Genomic DNA, 17,700 nt, shown 5'->3' on the forward strand with positions numbered 1-17,700 from the left:
CTTTCAGCATCTTTGACGGCCCCCGTCAGCTGGCTTCTCCCAGCGCACCCACCAGACGTTTGCTGGGCGTCTGCTGCGTCCCGGGCGTGGTCACGGTGCTGAGGTGTGTCCGTGAACAGGACACACGGACAGCCTTGCTCTCACGGAGCTCGTGTTCATCCCTCTGCTCCTCTCCCCTCCACGCTGAGTATGTCGTAGGCTTGCACAGAGAATCTGGTTGCTGAGCTCTGTGGCTGGGTCTCCACACTGCCCGCCCCCGGGAGTCTGGGGCCTTCTAGGGACAGTTAGGGATTTCTGCCCTGTTCACCCAGCCCTGGAGACCTGCGGGCAGGAGCGTCACTGACTGCCCTCTGACACCCTGCCTCCTGGCATGGCCCCACGACTCCAGGGGGTGCGGGGTCCGTGGGACTGGGGAGGGGGGCCCCCAGGCTGCTTCCTGGAGGACGGTCAGGGATAGCTGCGGCTTCCGTCCTTTATAGCCTCTCCACTCAGACGAGGATGGGGGATGGAGGACGGGATTACCTGGTGTCACCGTGACCTTCTCTGGGCCTGCCTCTGACCCAGCCTCTGTCCTCAGGGCATCCTGCTGAAGCGGAGCGGCAAGTCCCTGAACAAGGAGTGGAAGAAGAAGTATGTGACGCTCTGTGACAACGGGCTGCTCACCTATCACCCCAGCCTGCACGTGAGTGTGCGGGAGGCCTGGGCCGCCGGGAGGGCGGCAGACGCGGAGGGGCGGGCCACGGGATGAAGGGAAGCAGCCTTGATGCGTCCAAACGGACTGGCCCTTCAGAAGGGCCCCCGCCGTGGTGGCCCGGGGACCGCCCAGACCGCGAGGCGCAGGCCCGGGCTGAGCGCGCACCTCCCCGCGGAGCTCCGTGGCGGCTGAGCCCGTCGGCGAGCGCGCGGCCCCGGGATGGCTGCCTGTAGGCCGGGCCGCCGCGCCGGTCACGTCCTCCGGCCCACGCGCTCTGCGCTCACAGGGCTGGACTGGGCCCGTTTACGTGGAATTGCCGAGGTTGGGGTGCCAGGGGCGGTCAGCCAGTCGTCTTTGGGGAGCCACGTCCGTGGGGGATCCCTGGGTTCCTGGGCCTGAGGTGACGGAGAGCCGGAGGGCCGTTCGGCCGGGGCTGCCCGGAAGGGCACGGGTCCTCTTGGGAAGGGGAGCCTGGGGGCAGAGGGGTCTGGAGGGCGTGGGGTGCGGTGACAGCAGAGTGGCCCTTGTGGCAGGCCCCCCCTCCGCCTGCCCCTCCCCGCACCGCGTGGCTGCAGCGCACAGCTGTCACCGGAATCCATCTCTGTCACCGCCCCACTGTGGGGCTAATGAGTTCTCCTGCGCAGCCCCTCAAGCACAGCACGTGGGCCGGCCCGGGAGCCCGGGGCCTGCCTCCGAATCTGCGCAAGGTGTCAGGGAGGCCCGACCCGGGAGGCGCTGGGGTCCACGGTGCCTGCCCTAACTGGGGCCCGAGAGCACCGCCCGGTCAGCCCCGCCAGGAAGACGCACCGGGGCCTGGCTCGGAGGGAGCCGGCGGGCACCTGCCTCCCATCAGGCCGGAGCCCAGCCTTGCCCTCCTGGGCTTCTCCCTGTCTGACTCCTCGGACACTGGCTCTTTCCCCCTTAACTTGGGGGCCACTGCTAGTTGGACTGTGTCCCCCTGCTGTCTCATCCTCCGCAGGGTGGGAGCTGGTGCCAGGATGCTGGGGGGGGCTGCGGCGGGGCCACACCCGGTGCCCTTGGGCATTTAGTCCAAAGGCTCCTCGGCCCTGCTCCAGCGGCCACCTCGTGCACAGACCTGGTCCTGCTGCTGAGTCAGTGAGGGGCAGCAAGGACAGGTGTCTGAGGAAGTCCCGGGGCGTCGTGCAGGTGCGGGGCCTCCGTACCAGAAAGATGGCAGAGCCACGGTGCTCCCAGCTGAGGGGGCCGCCACGCCCACTCATAGGCCAGCCTCGTGCCTCTCAACTCGCAGCTGCTCGTACTGCCCCCCCGCGCGTCCCCCCTTCACCCCAGGAAGAGGCACTGGGTCTCCTCAGGCAGCGTCTCGCCAGCGGAGCCGGAATGAGCCCCCCGGAAGCACCCCAGCCCCCCCGCCCCCGTGTTGGGGCGGCCTTGCCTCCCCCTCGTCGCAGCCGTCCCCGTTCCTTCTGCTGTGCCGGCTCCCTTCTCCTTGTCCCCACACATCAGGTGACGCAGGAAGCCAGTGTGGAGCAGAGGGACAGGAAGGGGTCTCGGGACGTGGAGGACGGTGTCGGGCGGTTGTGTTCGGTTCGGGTTTGGGAAGAGAAGGTGAAGGCTTGAGCGGACGCTGCTTTTCTGCTCAGCAGTCTAGAGAGCGGAAGTGTGGTGGGTTGGTTGGATCATCAAGGTCGCCCAGCCGGTGGCTGAGCTGATACCTGGACCCATGACTTTGACTCGAAGCGTGACGCAGGTGGTCCTGCACCGTGCCCAGAGCACCTCTCTTCGGGGCTCGCCGACAAAGTGACTGGAGCGTTCACGTCAAAGCAAGCGTTGCCTAGACTGTTGTCAAGGAGGACGGAGGGACGCCTGCCTGGGCCGCTCTGAGCAGCTCAGACGCCCTTCCAGCTTGTCGAACCGAGTGCACGTGGGTGCGTTCAGGGGCCGGGGACAGGATCTGGGTGCCAGGGGCTCAGCTCGCCACTGGCTGTCCGTGGCTCTGGCGTCAACATGGAGGTCTTCCTCGCACGCGAGAAGCCGGGAGGCCCTGGCCCGCGTGGGGAGCAGCGGCCCTGCCCTGTGGATGCTTCTCTTCCCGTCGGGAAAGGTGTGGGAGGGTGAAAGGAGGAGCGAAGACCACGGTGGGGTCGTCCTGTGCTGCTGCGGGAGCAGGGTTGAGTCTACCGCCCGCCGAGGCTCTCCGCTCCGTCTGCCCCTTTCGCTTCTTGACTTCCTCCCCTCCCCACCGCCGCGCCCTCTGTTGCTGCCTCACCTGCCGTCTTCCCCAAGGGGCGCCCCCCCCCCCCCCCCCCCGCTTCCTGGAGGTTCCCTCCCGCTGGGCAGCTGTGCCCGAGGAAGGGCCGTCAGTCACCCCCGAGGTGCACACAGCACTCGCGGCTTCGCCCACTGCCATCGCGGGGACGGCTCCTGCCCGTGACCGCAGGAAGGGCTGCCGGGCAGGCCTCAAGCCTTACCCCCCACCCGCCTGGCCCAAGAGAGCCCGCCCCAGCCTCCCCCATTTTGCAGCCAGCGGAGCCATTCACACAATCACCTTCTGTTAATTCTATCTGCAACATCAATTAAATTGTTTGTAGAAACTAATTGAATGTGGCTTAATCACACATCTTAATAGCTTTCCACGCTCTGAACTCGTTGTTAATTCCAGTAATAAAACGAGATGAGAACGCTGGCTGGGTAATTAGCGAGGAGGCTGGGGAAGAAATTGCCGTTTGATGGTGGATAATAAAGGCAGCCGTGGTGACCGCTCTCCTGAGCCGCCGCTGCCACCGCGCTCCCCGTTCTGCTGACGGAGGGAAACGCCTTCGCTGTGCCCCTGACGTCCCCGTCCCCGCTCCGTGCGCTCCGTCTGCCGGCCCGGTGCTGGAGCTGGCCTGGCCTGGGGCTCGGCGCCGAGCGCCCCGGGGGCTGGCCTGTCCGCAGTGGTCGGAGGTGCTCCCGGGGGGCCAGGCCCCTCGCGTCGGTTTCTGGCTCCTTGGCCCTGAGCGGAGTCCCTCTGTGCGACTTGGGTTCTTGGTGTGGGGTCCGCGTCTCCGTGTCCCAACCCGGGCATCCCGGGGCCGTCACGCGGCCTGAAAACTGTTGCAGCTGCCGTGACCTCCTTGTGAACTAGAGCAGCCCGCGCCCCTCCCCCAGGAGAGGGACCGCAGCTGTGCCTTCGGCCCGGCCAGCTGTTGACAGTTGTCGGAACAGCCGATCCACGATGCGACCGCGTGTGGGGACCCGGGACGGGTGTGTGCAGAAGCCGAGTCCGGGGGACCTCGGGCCCGGGACCGTGAGGCTGATGCTGGACGCTGGGCCCAAAGCAAGACGGCAGGGCCAGCGGTGACTGGGTGGGGGGCTGAGTTTGCTGGAAGACAGACGGCCGGGGCACGCGGCGGGGCTGGGCAGGAAAGGAGCTCCCGGGTTTCTTTCTTTCCCGGGCGCCAGGGTGAGGCTTCGCTGAGCAGAGTGGGGGTGAGAGCTTGTCACGGGGGTCCTCTTGTGGGTGGAGACCGCTCCTCCTGACTTCTCGGATGTCGTTCTGTGGCTCTGAGACACGAAGCAGGGTGTGCCCGAGGCTGGGCACTTGGCACCTTTCCTCACGGGGGACGAGGTGGTGGCAGGTCGGGGGGGGGCACAGACACAGCCCAGAGCTGCGTGGAAGGGACCCCCCCTTGGGCGCAGGCTGCTGGGGGCTGCCCCTCCCTCGTGCCCGGCTGGGCCCCTCTGTCCTTAGGAAGGGCCGCTCGGAGAGCAGAAGGCAGGTGCAGGCCTGGCCGGGCCTCACTGCAGCTGGACGTGGCCTGTGAGACCAGCGTGCTGGCGTCCCCACAGGTCCCCACCCCCCCCGATGACCCGCCTCCGAAGGGAGTCTGGCACTGGGTGCTGCTTCCTTGTTCTCGCTCCTCTACCTGACTGGAAACTTGCACGTTCTCGTGGCTGCTTGGGGCCGGGGGACCCCTTTCTACCTGATGGTCTCTTGGTCATTCCCAGAGTGAGGGCCAGCCCTAAATTACTGCGGTCGGCCCCTGCCCTTTTCTTGCTTCCCAGATGGCAGTGTTCCCCACTTGCTCTTTCAAGCGGGGGACACTGGCCCTTTTCCCTGAAGCTGAGGGTGAGAAGGTAGGAGAGCTGCTGGGTGACAAGAAGTCCGATGTCCCGAAGCGGGTGAAGGTACGAGGGCTGGGGGGCTAGACGGGCACGGGGACCGTGTCTTGGGGAAGCGCTCTGAGGGCTGCTCCCGAGGCGGGGAGAAGAGCAGGTCGGAGTCTACTCAGGGGAACTCCAAGGCTCAGCTGGCACCACCCAGCCAGATTCTGCTCTCTGGAAGGAGTCGTGGCCACATTTTATCAGGGACGTTAGCTGGGAACTGCTGAGGAACTTGCCGGCGGTAGAAGCGAGGAAATGGGAGGCAGCCGTCGGGAAGGAGACAGCAGAAGCAGTGGGGAGAGCTCGGGCCCTGGCTAGGCTCGGGGTTAAAGCAGGAAGCTAAAGGGCCGCGGCCGGGCTCTGCTCTGTGGCCCCCACGTTGCCGCTCCACTGTGGGACTCCCAGGCCAATGTCAAGACGGCAGGAGTGGGGGCGGGGTGGAGCCCAAGGCGCTGAGTGGCTCCCACTCTCTGGGGCCCTCCGGGTGCTGACCTGAAGTAGGGATGAGTGCCTGGGCCCAGGACGTCTGCCTTCAGTGCGCAGCCCTGGGAATCCACAGAGCCCGGGCTCGAGTCTGGTTCTACCACCGTCCGACGGTGTGACCTCGGGCAGGTTAACCTTTGTAAGCCTCGGTTCCCTCAACTGCAGAGCGGCCCTGCTGCGCCGGGCCGGTTACGTGAGGGGATGCGTGAGCAATGATCTGCAGCTGTGGGGCATGAATGCCTGGCCCCACTGGGTGGGCAGGTGGTGGCATGAGGACAATGGTTATTGTTCCTTTGCTCATCAGATGCCACCTAGTATCTGTGGAACCGTGGACCTGTCTCTATACTCGTAAGGCTTCTTTTTAACTGTTTAAGATATTTATCATCACGCACTGTTGTCAGGATTGAGGACTGTTCTAGGCTTTAAGGGTTCCCCGTGCCCCAGGGGTGGTGAGAGCTTCTGAAACCAGGGCTGAAGCCCTCGGTGACGCGCCACCCAGAGCTTGGGGCAGCCCCGCCGTCTGCGTCCTTGGGAGTTTGTCAGTTCCTCTCCTGGCCACGCAGGCCTGCTCTTCCCGAATCCCACCCTGGTCCTGTTACTTGGCCTTGTTCGCGTTCCTGCTGAGCTCTTTCCTAAAGGAGCCCTGCGCCTCAGCTCTGGGCTCCACGCCCTTCTCTCTCTCCTGCTCCTGCCCCCTGCTGACTGCGTCCTCCCAGAGCTGCATTCGGTCCCCAGGAGATTGGGTGTCACCCAGACGTGGAGATATCCTGTGGGCTTCACTGTCCTGCTTTTCAGAACTTGAACTTTCCCTCTCCTTCCTTTCTTGCGGCACAGGGGGAGAGGCGTACGAGTTGGCGGGTCAGTGCCAGAGACAAAGTACGGCCGAAGAGGGACCTGCCCTAACGCGTGTTCTTCTGTTTTGTCCCCATGGCCCTTAGGATTACATGCAGAACATCCACGGCAAGGAGATTGACCTGCTGCGGACCACGGTAAAGGTGCCAGGAAAGCGCCTGCCCCGGGCCACCCCGGCCACAGCCCCAGGCACCAGCCCCCGGGCCAACGGACTGGCCCTGGAGCGGAGTAACACACAGCTGGGTGGGGGCGCAGGTGAGGTGGCTGGTGGCGGTGGGGGTGGGGGGTGCTTTTCTCTGCAGGATGGGGGAGCGTGGCTATGGAGGCCCATAGAGGGAGGCGCTGTGGGGCTTCACTCTCCCCCAGCCTGCGTCCTCAGGGCTCCAGACGTGCTTGCCACCCAGAGTCCTGCTCAGCCAAGTGCGTTTGCCCAAGTGCTGCCCTCTTGGGAGCTGGTAGAGGGAGCAGCGGGTGATTTGGAGATCAGGATGGGGCCAGACAGCCTGGAGCTAACAGGTGCTAGTAGCGGTCCTGGGGCCGTTTCTCCTCAGCTGGAGCCAACCAAGGCCGGTGATGGTGAGAACAGGGTCTCTAGCGCACGTAGCCAGTGTCTCAACCAGGTGTGCCGGGGGGACGGAGGGGGGCAGCTGGAAGGGGACGGGGCTCCCTGGAGCTCACCCGCGAACGCCCTTGGGTCTGCAGTGAGAGGTAGGGTCTTTGCTCAGAGAGGACTGAGCTTAGAGAGAAGCCGGACGCCAAGCAGACTCTGCCATGAGTCTGGCGGTGTGGGAAGAAGAGCTAGAGCCTGAGAGCATCTGAACTTGAGGCGCAGCAGCTTCTCCTTGACCAGTGCTCACCTTTCCAGATGACACTGAGAGTTCAGGTGAATGATGCTTATGTTTCTTTATGTCCCCGGCTCTGTCTGCCTCCCTAGGCCTCTGTGGCCACAGTGTGGCTCCCAAGCCACATTGCTGTCCCTCCCAAGTCCCCGTGCCCCAGATCTGCCTTGGCTTCTGGACCCTCATTCCCAAGACTTCACTCTCCCTGATGTTGTCCTAGATGATTGGATGTCCTTTTCCTTGGACCCAGAAACAGCTGCTTAAGATGCTGTCCTGCCCTCCCAGGGGCTGCCAGCGTGTCCCTGCCCCAGCGGGTGCTCTGCTTATCACAGTCATAGGTTGCTGCAGACAGTTAGTGGACAGGGGGCTGGGTACGAAGTCCCTGGAATGGATGGAACAGACCCCAAAGATTTGCCCCCTCAAAATGCTGATGACCCGCATTGAGCAGCTCCGAGTCCAGAGAAGGTGGCCAGACGATGGCCTCCTGAGTGTGCTCCTTGTTGGAGGCACGCGAGCACTCGGCACCCCGGCCCTGTGGCCCGTGTGCAGCCCCCGCTGACCAGTCTGGGGGCATGGGGAGGGGCTGCCGTCTGCTGATTGAGATGTGCGCCAGATGCAGTACATCTACTCTAGGTCAGGCCCGTTTTGAGGCTCCGGGAAGTTGAGATTATCCCCATTTGATGGATGAGGAAACAAAGGCTCAGCGAGATTCAGTGACTTGTCTGTAAAGTAGAGCTGGGGTTTGAACCTGAGCGTGCCTGACTTGAAAAGCCACCCCGAGCTCAGAGAGAAGCCCCGAATGTGCAGAGGGAGAGCTCCAGTAGACTAAGGGAAGGAAGGAAGCTAAGGAGCAAGGCCCCCAGCCAGCGCGGGGGGGGGGGGGGGGGCGGTGCCGAGAGCCTCCTGTGGGGGTGCACTGGGGGAGGGGTTGAATGGCAAAAACGGCAGGCCCCGGGCAGCCCTCGGCGCTCTGCGCAGAGAGCTAGGTCAGGGCTGCTGGGAAATCACTGGCGAGCAGGGGCAGGGGGGCCGGCCCTGAGCTCTCCCGGAGCTGCGTGCACAGTGAGCGGCAGCCTCTGATCCGGCGCGGGGTTCCTCGTATCCTACAGAGGAGGAGAAAGTATCAGTACTCTGAAAGGTGGGGGGAGCTTTTCCTTGAAGTCAGGTAGCAGGACGGGGCTCTTTCCCCAAAGGGAAACCGTGAGACACTGCGTCCTCACAGTCCCGGGCCCTCCTCGCCTTCCCCTGCGGGCGGAGGTGCACTCACCCACGGACGCTCGCTAGCAGCCCCGGAGCACACGGACGGGCACTTACCCGAGCCCGTGTCCCCTCCACCGCACGCTGACACCGACCTCACGCACACTCACACATGTCTCCTGCTCACCGGGCGATGTTAACATCTCATTATCTTTGTTACTGTAATTACATTATCCGCTGCTTTATGCAGAATTATCCTCCGAGGACTAATTGATGGCTCCATGTTTAATTCATTAATCATTAGCATCAAATTCGACAATTACAGTGCACACTGATTGTGGGATTGCAGGCGTAATGAGGGGAGAATTAACAAAGAAAAGGGAAAGCACTTTCCCTCCCTCGGGGTTTTGAGTTGGGGGGCTTGGGGAGGAAGTGGGGCCCGTGATGGCTTTGGGTGGGGCTTGGGATGAGGCAGGGACGAGATGTGGAACCTAGGAGGGGATGGAAGCAGGACATGGGTCGGGAGAAGATCTCTGAGAATTTCGGAACTGTGTCTGCCTCTCTGGAAGGTCTCCTGCCAGGGAGCCGGGGGGACCCCGAGGAAGGCTAAGCTGGCAGGGACCCGTGAGGCGGAGCGCAAGGGGGCGGGGTTCTGAAGAGGAAGCACCAGCGTCTGGCCTCGAGGGGGCTGGAGGTGGGGTAGAGCGGAGGGCAGTGTTGGCACCACACGTAGAACCCATAAGCACTTACTGTGTGTCTGGTCCTGCCTTGGGTGTTACGACGAATACAAGAGAAACACAAAACTTGCCTTCCACCTTTCGGCATCGTACTGTCCCCAGAGCGTTAGGGCTGTTTGGCCTGTTTCTTTACCTTCTAGTGGCTTCCGCCCAGAGCTTCCATCCGTAGGCTTCCAGAAACCCCACCCACGTCCTCCCAGGACTGGTTGGAGGCCCAGTTTGCCACCTGCTCTCTCCCACTTCATCCCCGTCTCTGCCCCCTTACTAACCTCCAGCACCCGGCCCGCTCTCCCGCCTGGCGTTCAGACACCTCGCGTCTGGCCCACCTGTCCTCAGATCCCCACCACCGCTGCCTTCCAGCCTCGGTCCCCGTCCTTACGTGGACGGAGGTGAGAGGGCACTGGAGGCCCTTCGGTTGTCACAGGTCTGAGGCCCGGCGGCTGTCCCGTGGGCACTCTGCAAGGGACTGGGTGCTCAGGGAGGGAGCAGGACGGCTCGGAGGGCACAGGCGGCCCTGCCTGCCCGGGCCTTGGCGCTCCTGGAGCCTTTGGTTCCCCTTGGCTCTGCCATTCTTCCCTGATGGGAAACGAAAGATTAATTTTCTCCAGCCCAACAGGATAATTACTAATACTAATTAGACATAATTACTTGAATCTGATACACTCATCTCTCGTCAGAATGGCACCAAAGCTGAGGCAAAGCAAATGGCATATGTGGACTGGAACGTGGGGCGCAGGGGCCTGACCCGGAGGGGAAGGGGGCCGGGGACGATGGCTAGACGAGGAGCACTGCGGTGAGGGGGTGTAAGTACCACATGCCCCCCTCTTCCGGCTCACAGGAAGGGGACTGAGATGCAGAGGGGGGTCAAGTGTGAGACCAGCTGCCTCCTGAGGTGTTGGGGGGGCCCCCCCCTCGAGGCCTCTCGGTCTCCAAGAAGCCTGGCCCAGTACCTGGTAAATGCAGTTTTGGTCAGTATTCTGCTAGAATTTCTCAAGTTCTGCCTGGAGTGTCATTTTCAGGAGTCTGTGTACCCCTCCCCAGCCTCCCTTCCCAGTCTGACCCTTCCCCCCACCCCCAGGTGCCCCCTACTCGGCCAGCAACTCGGCCTGGGCTGGCCCTCGCCCCGAGGGGCTGCACCAGCGCTCCTGCTCTGTTTCCAGCGCCGACCAGTGGAGTGATGCCCTGCCCCCAGGTACGCAGGACCCTGTTAAGCGACACAGAGGAGGGCAGCCAGCGAGCATCTGCAGCCGGGGAGGCTGTGTTGGGATGGAGCCCAGGCCCAGGGGAGGGGCCCCCAGAGCCTGCCAAGGCTTGTCGCAGAGTGCCGCAGGGCCGGTGCGGGGGTCTGAGAGATGGAGTCGGGCCTCTGTCCCTTCTCCGGCAGCCAAAGGCCGCTTCCTGCCCCTCTACCCCTTTGCTTTCCCCAGGCCCTGCCAGGGGCTCGCTGGTGCCGGAGACCTTCCCTCTGCTGCGTCTCTGCCCACCCACTGCTGTCCCTAGGCAGGGCTGGTGGCGGCTCCCGCATCCCCATCAGCCCCCTGCGCAGCCAGCTCATCAGCCTCACTGCGGGGGGGACAGGGAAGCGGCTGAGTAGGGAGGTCGGAGGCTGGGGGCTTTAAACATGTTTTGAAGGCGGCAACTTGCCTGCCACGGAGAGGGGGGTTCCTAGAGATAGGATCCGGGATCCAGAAAGGTAGTTTTCCCAGCCGTGCCGCCTCCAGTGGGCTGAGGCCCCATCCTGTCTAGCTGGTCAAAAATTCTACCTCCTCTCTCTGCCATCCCACCCTCCTCTTAACTGTCCTTGGCTCGTCTTCATTTTCTTCCCCTTTCGTCCATTTTTGTGCCTTGCTCTCACATCTCAACTTCTCCTTCCCCTTATTTTTTCTCCCTCTTCAGCGCGCACGCGCGTGTATGTACACACACACACACACACACACACACACACTGCCCCCCCTTTCTTCCCCCAACTTACTCTCACCCATCTCCTTCGGCCCCAGATCCCCTCAGCCGTTCTGCTGCCCTCCTTCTCTAGGTCCAGGTGTGCCCTGTCCCCTCCGAAGCCGGGCTCCTCCCACTTGTCCTCCAGCTGGGCACAGTGTCCGGCCTGGCCCAAGGCCCACGAACTCTCTTCCTGGATGTGCCCCCCAAAAAGTCTTCACAGGCCCCCACCCCCCTAGAAGCACTAGGCCCCAGTCTGAGCTCTGACTGCAGGAAGGAGCTGGGTGCTCTCAGCACGGGCATCTCCTCACCTCCTCACCTCCCGATCCAGGTCCGAGCCTCCCTGCGGGGGAGTGACTGTGGAGGGCTTGAGAAGGGGAGCTGAGGGCGCTGCCCAGAGTCCCTGTCCTGACGGCCCGTGCTGGCCTCCACAGGCCTCCGAGGGCCCCTCTGTTGAGTCTGGAAGGAGGAAGGCAGGGAGGGAGGGAGCGTGTCTGCCTCTAATGAAGTTTGACATTTAGTGGTGAGCGCCGGGCGGGGTGTGGGAGACGGGAGCTTGATTAGCGCGCTCTAATTGACAGTAATTAGGCAGCTCCCTGATTGTTTCTAATTCTGCTATTAATTGTGAGGAGCGGGGAGTGTGATTGAGGATAAATTTGGTGCGGAGCTGCTGGGGCTTCAGCTCCCTGTGAGTTCCCTGGGCCGCCTTCCGCCCCTCCGGGCTGCCGAAGCCCTAGCCAGTGATCCCTCCTCGCCTTTATCCTGCTCTGCCTGAGTTCCCTGCACTCTCCTCTCTCCACCTTCTCCTCCTTCAAGGCTGGGGAGGCTTTGGGATTGGGACTGGCTGGGCAGACCCCTCCCTGGGCTCTCCCAGGGTAGCCCAGCTGCCGTTCAGGGTGGAGCTCCCCGTGACACTAGGCGACAGGAGGCAGGTCGAGGCAGGTCGTGTGCTCTGCCCCCCACCGTCCCCTCTTCCCACACTTCTCCACCTCTCCCCTCACCAGCCAGTGGCCCAGCTGAGGTGCTCAGTTCCAGCCCCAAGCTGGAGCCTCCCCCATCTCCCCACTCCAACCGGAAGAAGCACCGGCGGAAAAAGAGCACCGGGACCCCCCGACCAGACGGCCCCAGCAGTGCTGCTGAAGGTTAGGGGGACCTACAGGGAAACGGGCACAGGAGGTGGGCTGTGGGATTCGGGGACAGTACTCTAAAAGTAACACTATTTTCTCCGTTTTAAGAGTAAGTGCTTTGTGGTGATTAGCAATAACCATAGTTCCACAACTTCTTTGGGTAATCTAGACGTAGTATCTTAGAAAAGCTCTTCCTTCTGCCTAATTTAAACCCTTTCTACTAAAATGTGAGCCTTTCTTTTATTCCTTGTGGAAGGTAAAAGACAGCAGGTGGCTACTCCGGGAGCTCTTCCAAGACTTGTGGGCAGGACCTATGTTTTCTGTGTCTCTTGTATCACCCATTGAGCTTAATGAGTGCTGGGCATATAATAGGTGCTTAATACGTGTGTAGGAACTGGCTAAGTCTCTCCTGACTCGTCTTTAGGCTAAGGAATTCCAGGTCCTCAAACATTTTTCCGTAGGGCCTTTCTCATAATCTAGTGTTAATCATAGCACTCCTCTGATTTTCCCCAAAGTGTCTTCAAATTGTTCCTCTTCTCAGTGGTTGGAATCCTTTCGCTCCCAAATAATTTTAACCTATATCGATGCACAGCGTCACTTCTGCTCTGATTGCCAGGGGTAGGGGATGTGGGCAAGAGGGCGGAGATCGCCTCTGTGGGGAAGAGCTACCTTTCCCAGCCTCCCTGTGGTATAGTGATGCTTAGATGCGTGGCATGGAGTCCACTGTACCAGGGAACTGAGCCCCCCCACAGGATGGCGACTCTGTGGTTCAGGGGCTGTGTTGAAAGCAAGGTGAGGTGGAATGGTGGAGCCTGGGGAAGGAAGGGGCACCAGCATTCTTCCTCTAGGAAGAAGTTCCTGCTAAGGGTGCCCTTAGAGTAGGAGCCCAGCAGGAAGACTTCCAGGGAATGTCACTGAGGTGAGAGGCTGCCCTGGGTAGAGCCTGGGACTCGGGCCTTTGCCTCTAGCTCAGCGTTGCGCCTCCCCCCGGGTCCCCGAGTTCTCTCCGCGCCCCCGTGACACGTGCATGCTGCTTGTTAGGAATTATTCACCCATAGGGTGGTGACCATTGGCAGTGAGATGTGGGTGGCTGTCTTCTGTTGGCCTAAGGGGAGCAGAGCTTGGACCAGCTTCACCACATTGCTTGGGGTCACAGTCCGGCCCACAGTGCCTGTCACTGGAGCTGTCCTCGGGTCCCCGTCTGCTCACACATCCCAGTTGTGGGGAAAACCTCTCCTCCTCTCCCCATCCACTCGTCCTTCCTGCCTGTCTGTGCCAGGGTAGTGGGGGAGGGGCCCGGCTCCCAGGAGCCCCACGCTGACGCCGTCAGGAATATTGGGTTTAATGAGCTGCAAAATGAGGCGGCTGCAGCTGACATGTACGGATGGTGCCCACACCCGCCTTCCCCCACCCTCTCCAGCATTGCCTCCTAGCGCCCCATTGCATCCTTCTCCAGACACTCCGCTCGTTTCTCCGGGAAGCACCCCACTCTGAATTCCAGACCCATTCCTGGCCGTGCCAGGGAGGCGAAAACCTGGCACCCCGCCTCTCTTCACCCAGGCCCCGCAGGTGGTTAGGAACGGGGGGGTGAGCGCTCCTCCGCACGACTCCCAGTTGCCCCAGGAGCGTGGCCCTTGAGGCCGGGGATGGGGGGCAGGGGACACTGGCCGGGCCAGCCGGCGCGCGGAGTTGTGGCAGGGGCGTGTCCCTGGCTGTGCGCGCGGCGGGGCGCCTGCCCTGCCGGAGGGTAAGCACCCCGGTCTCCCACAGAGGCAGAGGAGTCGTTTGAGTTTGTGGTGGTGTCCCTCACTGGGCAGACGTGGCACTTCGAGGCCTCAACGGCAGAGGAGCGGGAACTGTGGGTCCAGAGCGTGCAGGCCCAGATCCTCGCCAGCCTGCAGGGCTGCCGCAGCGCCAAGGACAAGGTTGGCACGGGGGCGCCCCTGGGGTGGGAGCCCAGGTGGCCTCGAGACTGACCGGCCGCCCCTTGCCTCTTCCATGGCGCAGACCCGGCTGGGGAACCAGAACGCGGCTCTGGCCGTGCAGGCCGTCCGCACCGTGCGCGGCAACAGCTTCTGCATCGACTGCGACGCCCCCAGTGAGTGCGGGGCCGGCGGGGCTGGGGCCGGGCGGCTTCGGGGGAGCTCCGTGAGAGGCTCGCGGGTGGCCCTCAGGAGGACGGGGGACGGGACTTGCCTGCTGGCCTCACTCCGCTTGCCCGCGGACCTCACTCACGCTGCTTCCTCTCCTCACCTAGATCCAGACTGGGCCAGCTTGAACCTGGGTGCCCTGATGTGCATCGAGTGCTCAGGGACCCACCGACATCTGGGGGCTCACCTGTCCCGGGTCCGCTCCCTGGACCTCGATGACTGGCCACCCGAGCTGCTGGCTGTCATGACGGCGATGGGCAATGCCCTGGCCAACAGCGTCTGGGAGGGGGCCCTGGATGGCTACGCCAAGCCCGGGCCTGACGCCTGCAGGTGCGTGGTTGGGCGGGGGCGGCGGTGCTCTGGCAGGGGGAAGGCCGAGGGGCTACGCTGCGCTCGAAGGGTTAAAAGTGGCCGTTGCTCTGCTTGGCAGTTGGCCCCTTGGGGTGCCCCTCCCCCTCCCTGCCTGTCACTCAGGCTCCTCACAACAAGAGGCCCTTTCTGAGCCTTATCAGCAGGTCAGGGGCCAGCAGGAGGCGCATGCGCAGGGCCCTATCACTCAGTGGCGTGAAGGCCCTCGCCCGAGCTCGGAGATGGGGAGAATGGGTGGGAGATAGGATAGTGCACGGGCCCCTGGTGGAGGCCCCCCACCCCCTTTGTTGCAGCAGGGCCAGATAAGCTACCACGGGAGCCCTGCCTGGAATCTTGCTGCCCTCTCAGCCCCCTACGTCCCTGCTGCCCCCGAGGGGCCTCCCTGCAGTGCTCCTTCCTTTCAGCTTCTTCCGCCCCCTTCGCATCACCCGCTCGCTGTATGCCGTCCATTTCTTAGGCTCGTCTCTTCACTGCTCCGTCCTACACTTCCTCTGTTTCTTCCTGTTCCCCTTTGGGGTGTGCGTGTCGTTCCCTGACCACCCTCCCTGGGCCCCGCCCGTTGGCTCGGGCCCTTCCTTGGCTCATGCCTTGATGGACCTGTGGTTGCAGAGAGGAGAAGGAGCGCTGGATCCGGGCCAAGTACGAACAGAAGCTCTTCCTGGCCCCGCTGCCGAGCTCGGACGTGCCGCTGGGCCAGCAGCTGCTCCGGGCCGTGGTGGAGGACGACCTGCGGCTGCTGGTGATGCTTCTGGCACATGGGTCCAAGGAGGAGGTGAACGAGACCTACGGGGACGGGGACGGGCGGACGGCTCTCCATCTCTCCAGCGCCATGGCCAATGTCGTCTTCACACAACTGCTCATCTGGGTGAGTTGTGGGGCTCCCTCCTGGCCTTTCCAGTCCCACCCTCGAGGGCTCCTCTGACCTATCCGATCTCCCCCCCGCCCCCTGGCCCTTTGAAAGCCACCTCTCCAAGAACCCCTACAGTTCTTGCCACGTCGTGCCAACTGTGAAAATGTGCTTTCTTCTACAGTATGGGGTGGATGTGCGGAGCCGGGACGCCCGGGGCCTGACTCCCCTGGCCTATGCTCGTCGGGCCGGCAGCCAGGAGTGCGCAGACCTCCTGATCCAGCACGGCTGCCCCGGGGAGGGCTGTGGCTTCGCCCCGACCCCCAGCAGAGAGCCTGCCAATGGCCCCAGTGCCTCTGCTGAGCTGCACCGAAGCCCTAGCCTTCTGTGAGGCCCGCAGAGGGGGCACAGGGGCCAGAAGGACGCTGTGGCCTGGGGCCCCGCCTCCCTGCAGGCACTGGGGGGAGCCAAGACACAGAGACTGAGAAGCAGGGACGTGCAGAAAGGAAGGAGAAGAAATGAAGAGTCGAACAAGAGAAGAGCTAAATGGGAGAGACAGAGGGACCGGAGGAGACATCTGGGATTTGAGCTGCAGCAGAGAGGGAGTGGAGCTATTCTAGCCCTCTGCCCTAGGGTGCCACTGAAAAGGGACAGGACCCTTTGGAGGTACCTGTGAGGAGAGGGGAGCAGGACCTCTCCCTCCTCCAGATTCCTACCTTCTACTGCCAGCCCCCTGCAAGCCTTCATCCTAAAATGGAGCCGGGACGGATAGGGCACAGGTTGGGGGGTGCTGGAGGAAAGAGACGAGGAGGTGATCTGTGAGTCCCATGTAAATTTGTACATTGGAATATTTATGTTTGTGTACATATCTGGTGTGTGTGTATGATGAGCCAGTAAACCAGACTGTGTGTGGCCTTGTTTTCCCTTGTGCTCTCTCTGCCCTTCCAGCAGTGCCCTTCAGCGCTACTTTGTGGCTGTCTGTACTCAGACTGGCAGAACCCTGGAGGAGGTTCGGAGCTCTGTGCTTCCTCCTGGAATCTCTGCGCTGCCTTCCCCTCCCCCCACACCCCGCCCCTGCCCTCCAGCTGGTGCCCAGTGACCTCGTGCCACACCTGGTCCCAGCCAGAGCTCACCCACAGAGGGACAGAAGTATCACCCCCCTTCCTAAGACTCTGGGAACTCTCCCAACCAGACATACAGGGAGATACTCAAGGCACAGGACCAGCATTCTGAGGATGCCACAAGGGTAAGTGGTTAGATGTTACTAGGACAGCACTTCTCTGGGGCCTCATGCCTAGGCTTTGCTTTTGAGGAAAGGGGAGGAGGTAGGTCACTGATGGCAGAACAGCCACCTGGATTCCCACCAACATCTTGCCGAGCTGGGGGCAGAATCCTGAGCTCCTGTTTTCCCCTTTGACCGTCCCTGATCCTAGAAAGACCCGAGGGAAACCCCTCTATACCTTTCTTGAAGGATGAGAACTTGCCAAGTTAAGGTCCCTGCTCTCCAAGGAGCCTGTTTTCCCATTCCTACAACCACTTTGCTCATGGCCCTTGTTTTCTGCACCACTTAATGAGCGGGGTGTTGCAGGGCTGGCATGGTCTGGGGGCACCTGCCTGTGTGCAGGTAGATAACCAAGCAAGTGCTATTCAGAGAGGAAACCAGACTATATTTTCTTGGTCCACAGCCCCTTTGCAAGGCCAATAAGAGCCTTAGGCAAAGAGAAGAGTAGAACTGAAACAGGGCCTTGGGTCTATGCTAATGGAGTCCTGGGCTCAGAAATTACTAGCAATAATCCCCTCCTTTATTTTCCCTAAAGAAAACCAGCCGCTCGAGTGGCTGAATACTGCCTGGTATAGTTTAGGTGGTTTCATAGGTAAATCCAGAAGAAAATGGTAAATCAGGACCTTGGTCTCCCCCCTCCACACACACACAGGCAGACAGCGTCTGCTCTAGCCCTAGACCCACAGACATGAATTCCCAACAGCCAAGGGACAGTAGCTCCTGTGATCTCTTCAACTGCTGCCTGGCTTCTCTCCTGAAAGAATCTAACCCCAAAGGTTCCTTATGTGGGCAGAGACCGCCTTAATCTATATCAGGAATGGGGCTGGTGTGGACTACATTTTTTTAGCCTGATTTTCCAGCCTTGCTGAAATTTAGCCAAATCGAGAAGACCTGCCCTGGATCCATGCGTCCCAACTAGGGAACTGACACTGTAGTGAATAACCAGTCACGGCCCCAGGTCGCTTTCTGTGTGGTTGCCAAAACCAGCCAGGGGGCAGGGACTGCCACTGAAGGCCTGTCTGCTCACACGAGGCGTGCGGCAGATGTCTGAGTAAATAGT

At 62.0% G+C, this 17,700-nt stretch overlaps 1 protein-coding gene across 6 annotated transcripts in view; it reads left to right on the top strand.

The window, feature by feature from the left end:
* Window positions 1-16,272, top strand: part of AGAP3 (ArfGAP with GTPase domain, ankyrin repeat and PH domain 3) — a 52,860-nt gene extending 36,588 nt beyond the window's left edge. For 3 of the 6 annotated variants that reach the window (XM_078059724.1, XM_036102106.2, XM_078059722.1), the window contains 9 exons: window positions 578-682; window positions 6,241-6,409; window positions 10,006-10,119; window positions 11,870-12,007; window positions 13,763-13,917; window positions 14,000-14,090; window positions 14,250-14,472; window positions 15,121-15,376; window positions 15,543-16,272. In XM_078059724.1, the coding sequence (XP_077915850.1) occupies window positions 578-682; window positions 6,241-6,409; window positions 10,006-10,119; window positions 11,870-12,007; window positions 13,763-13,917; window positions 14,000-14,090; window positions 14,250-14,472; window positions 15,121-15,376; window positions 15,543-15,749 (1,458 nt within the window). In that variant the 3' untranslated portion in view covers window positions 15,750-16,272. The remainder of the gene's footprint in view (window positions 1-577; window positions 683-6,240; window positions 6,410-10,005; window positions 10,120-11,869; window positions 12,008-13,762; window positions 13,918-13,999; window positions 14,091-14,249; window positions 14,473-15,120; window positions 15,377-15,542) is intronic. The other 3 variants (XM_078059726.1, XM_078059725.1, XM_078059723.1) reach the window with 2 other exon arrangements.
* The last annotated feature ends 1,428 nt before the right edge of the window (window positions 16,273-17,700 follow it).

Source organism: Halichoerus grypus, chromosome 12 (assembly GCF_964656455.1).
Source record: "Halichoerus grypus chromosome 12, mHalGry1.hap1.1, whole genome shotgun sequence".
NCBI classification, from domain to species: Eukaryota; Metazoa; Chordata; class Mammalia; order Carnivora; family Phocidae; genus Halichoerus; species Halichoerus grypus.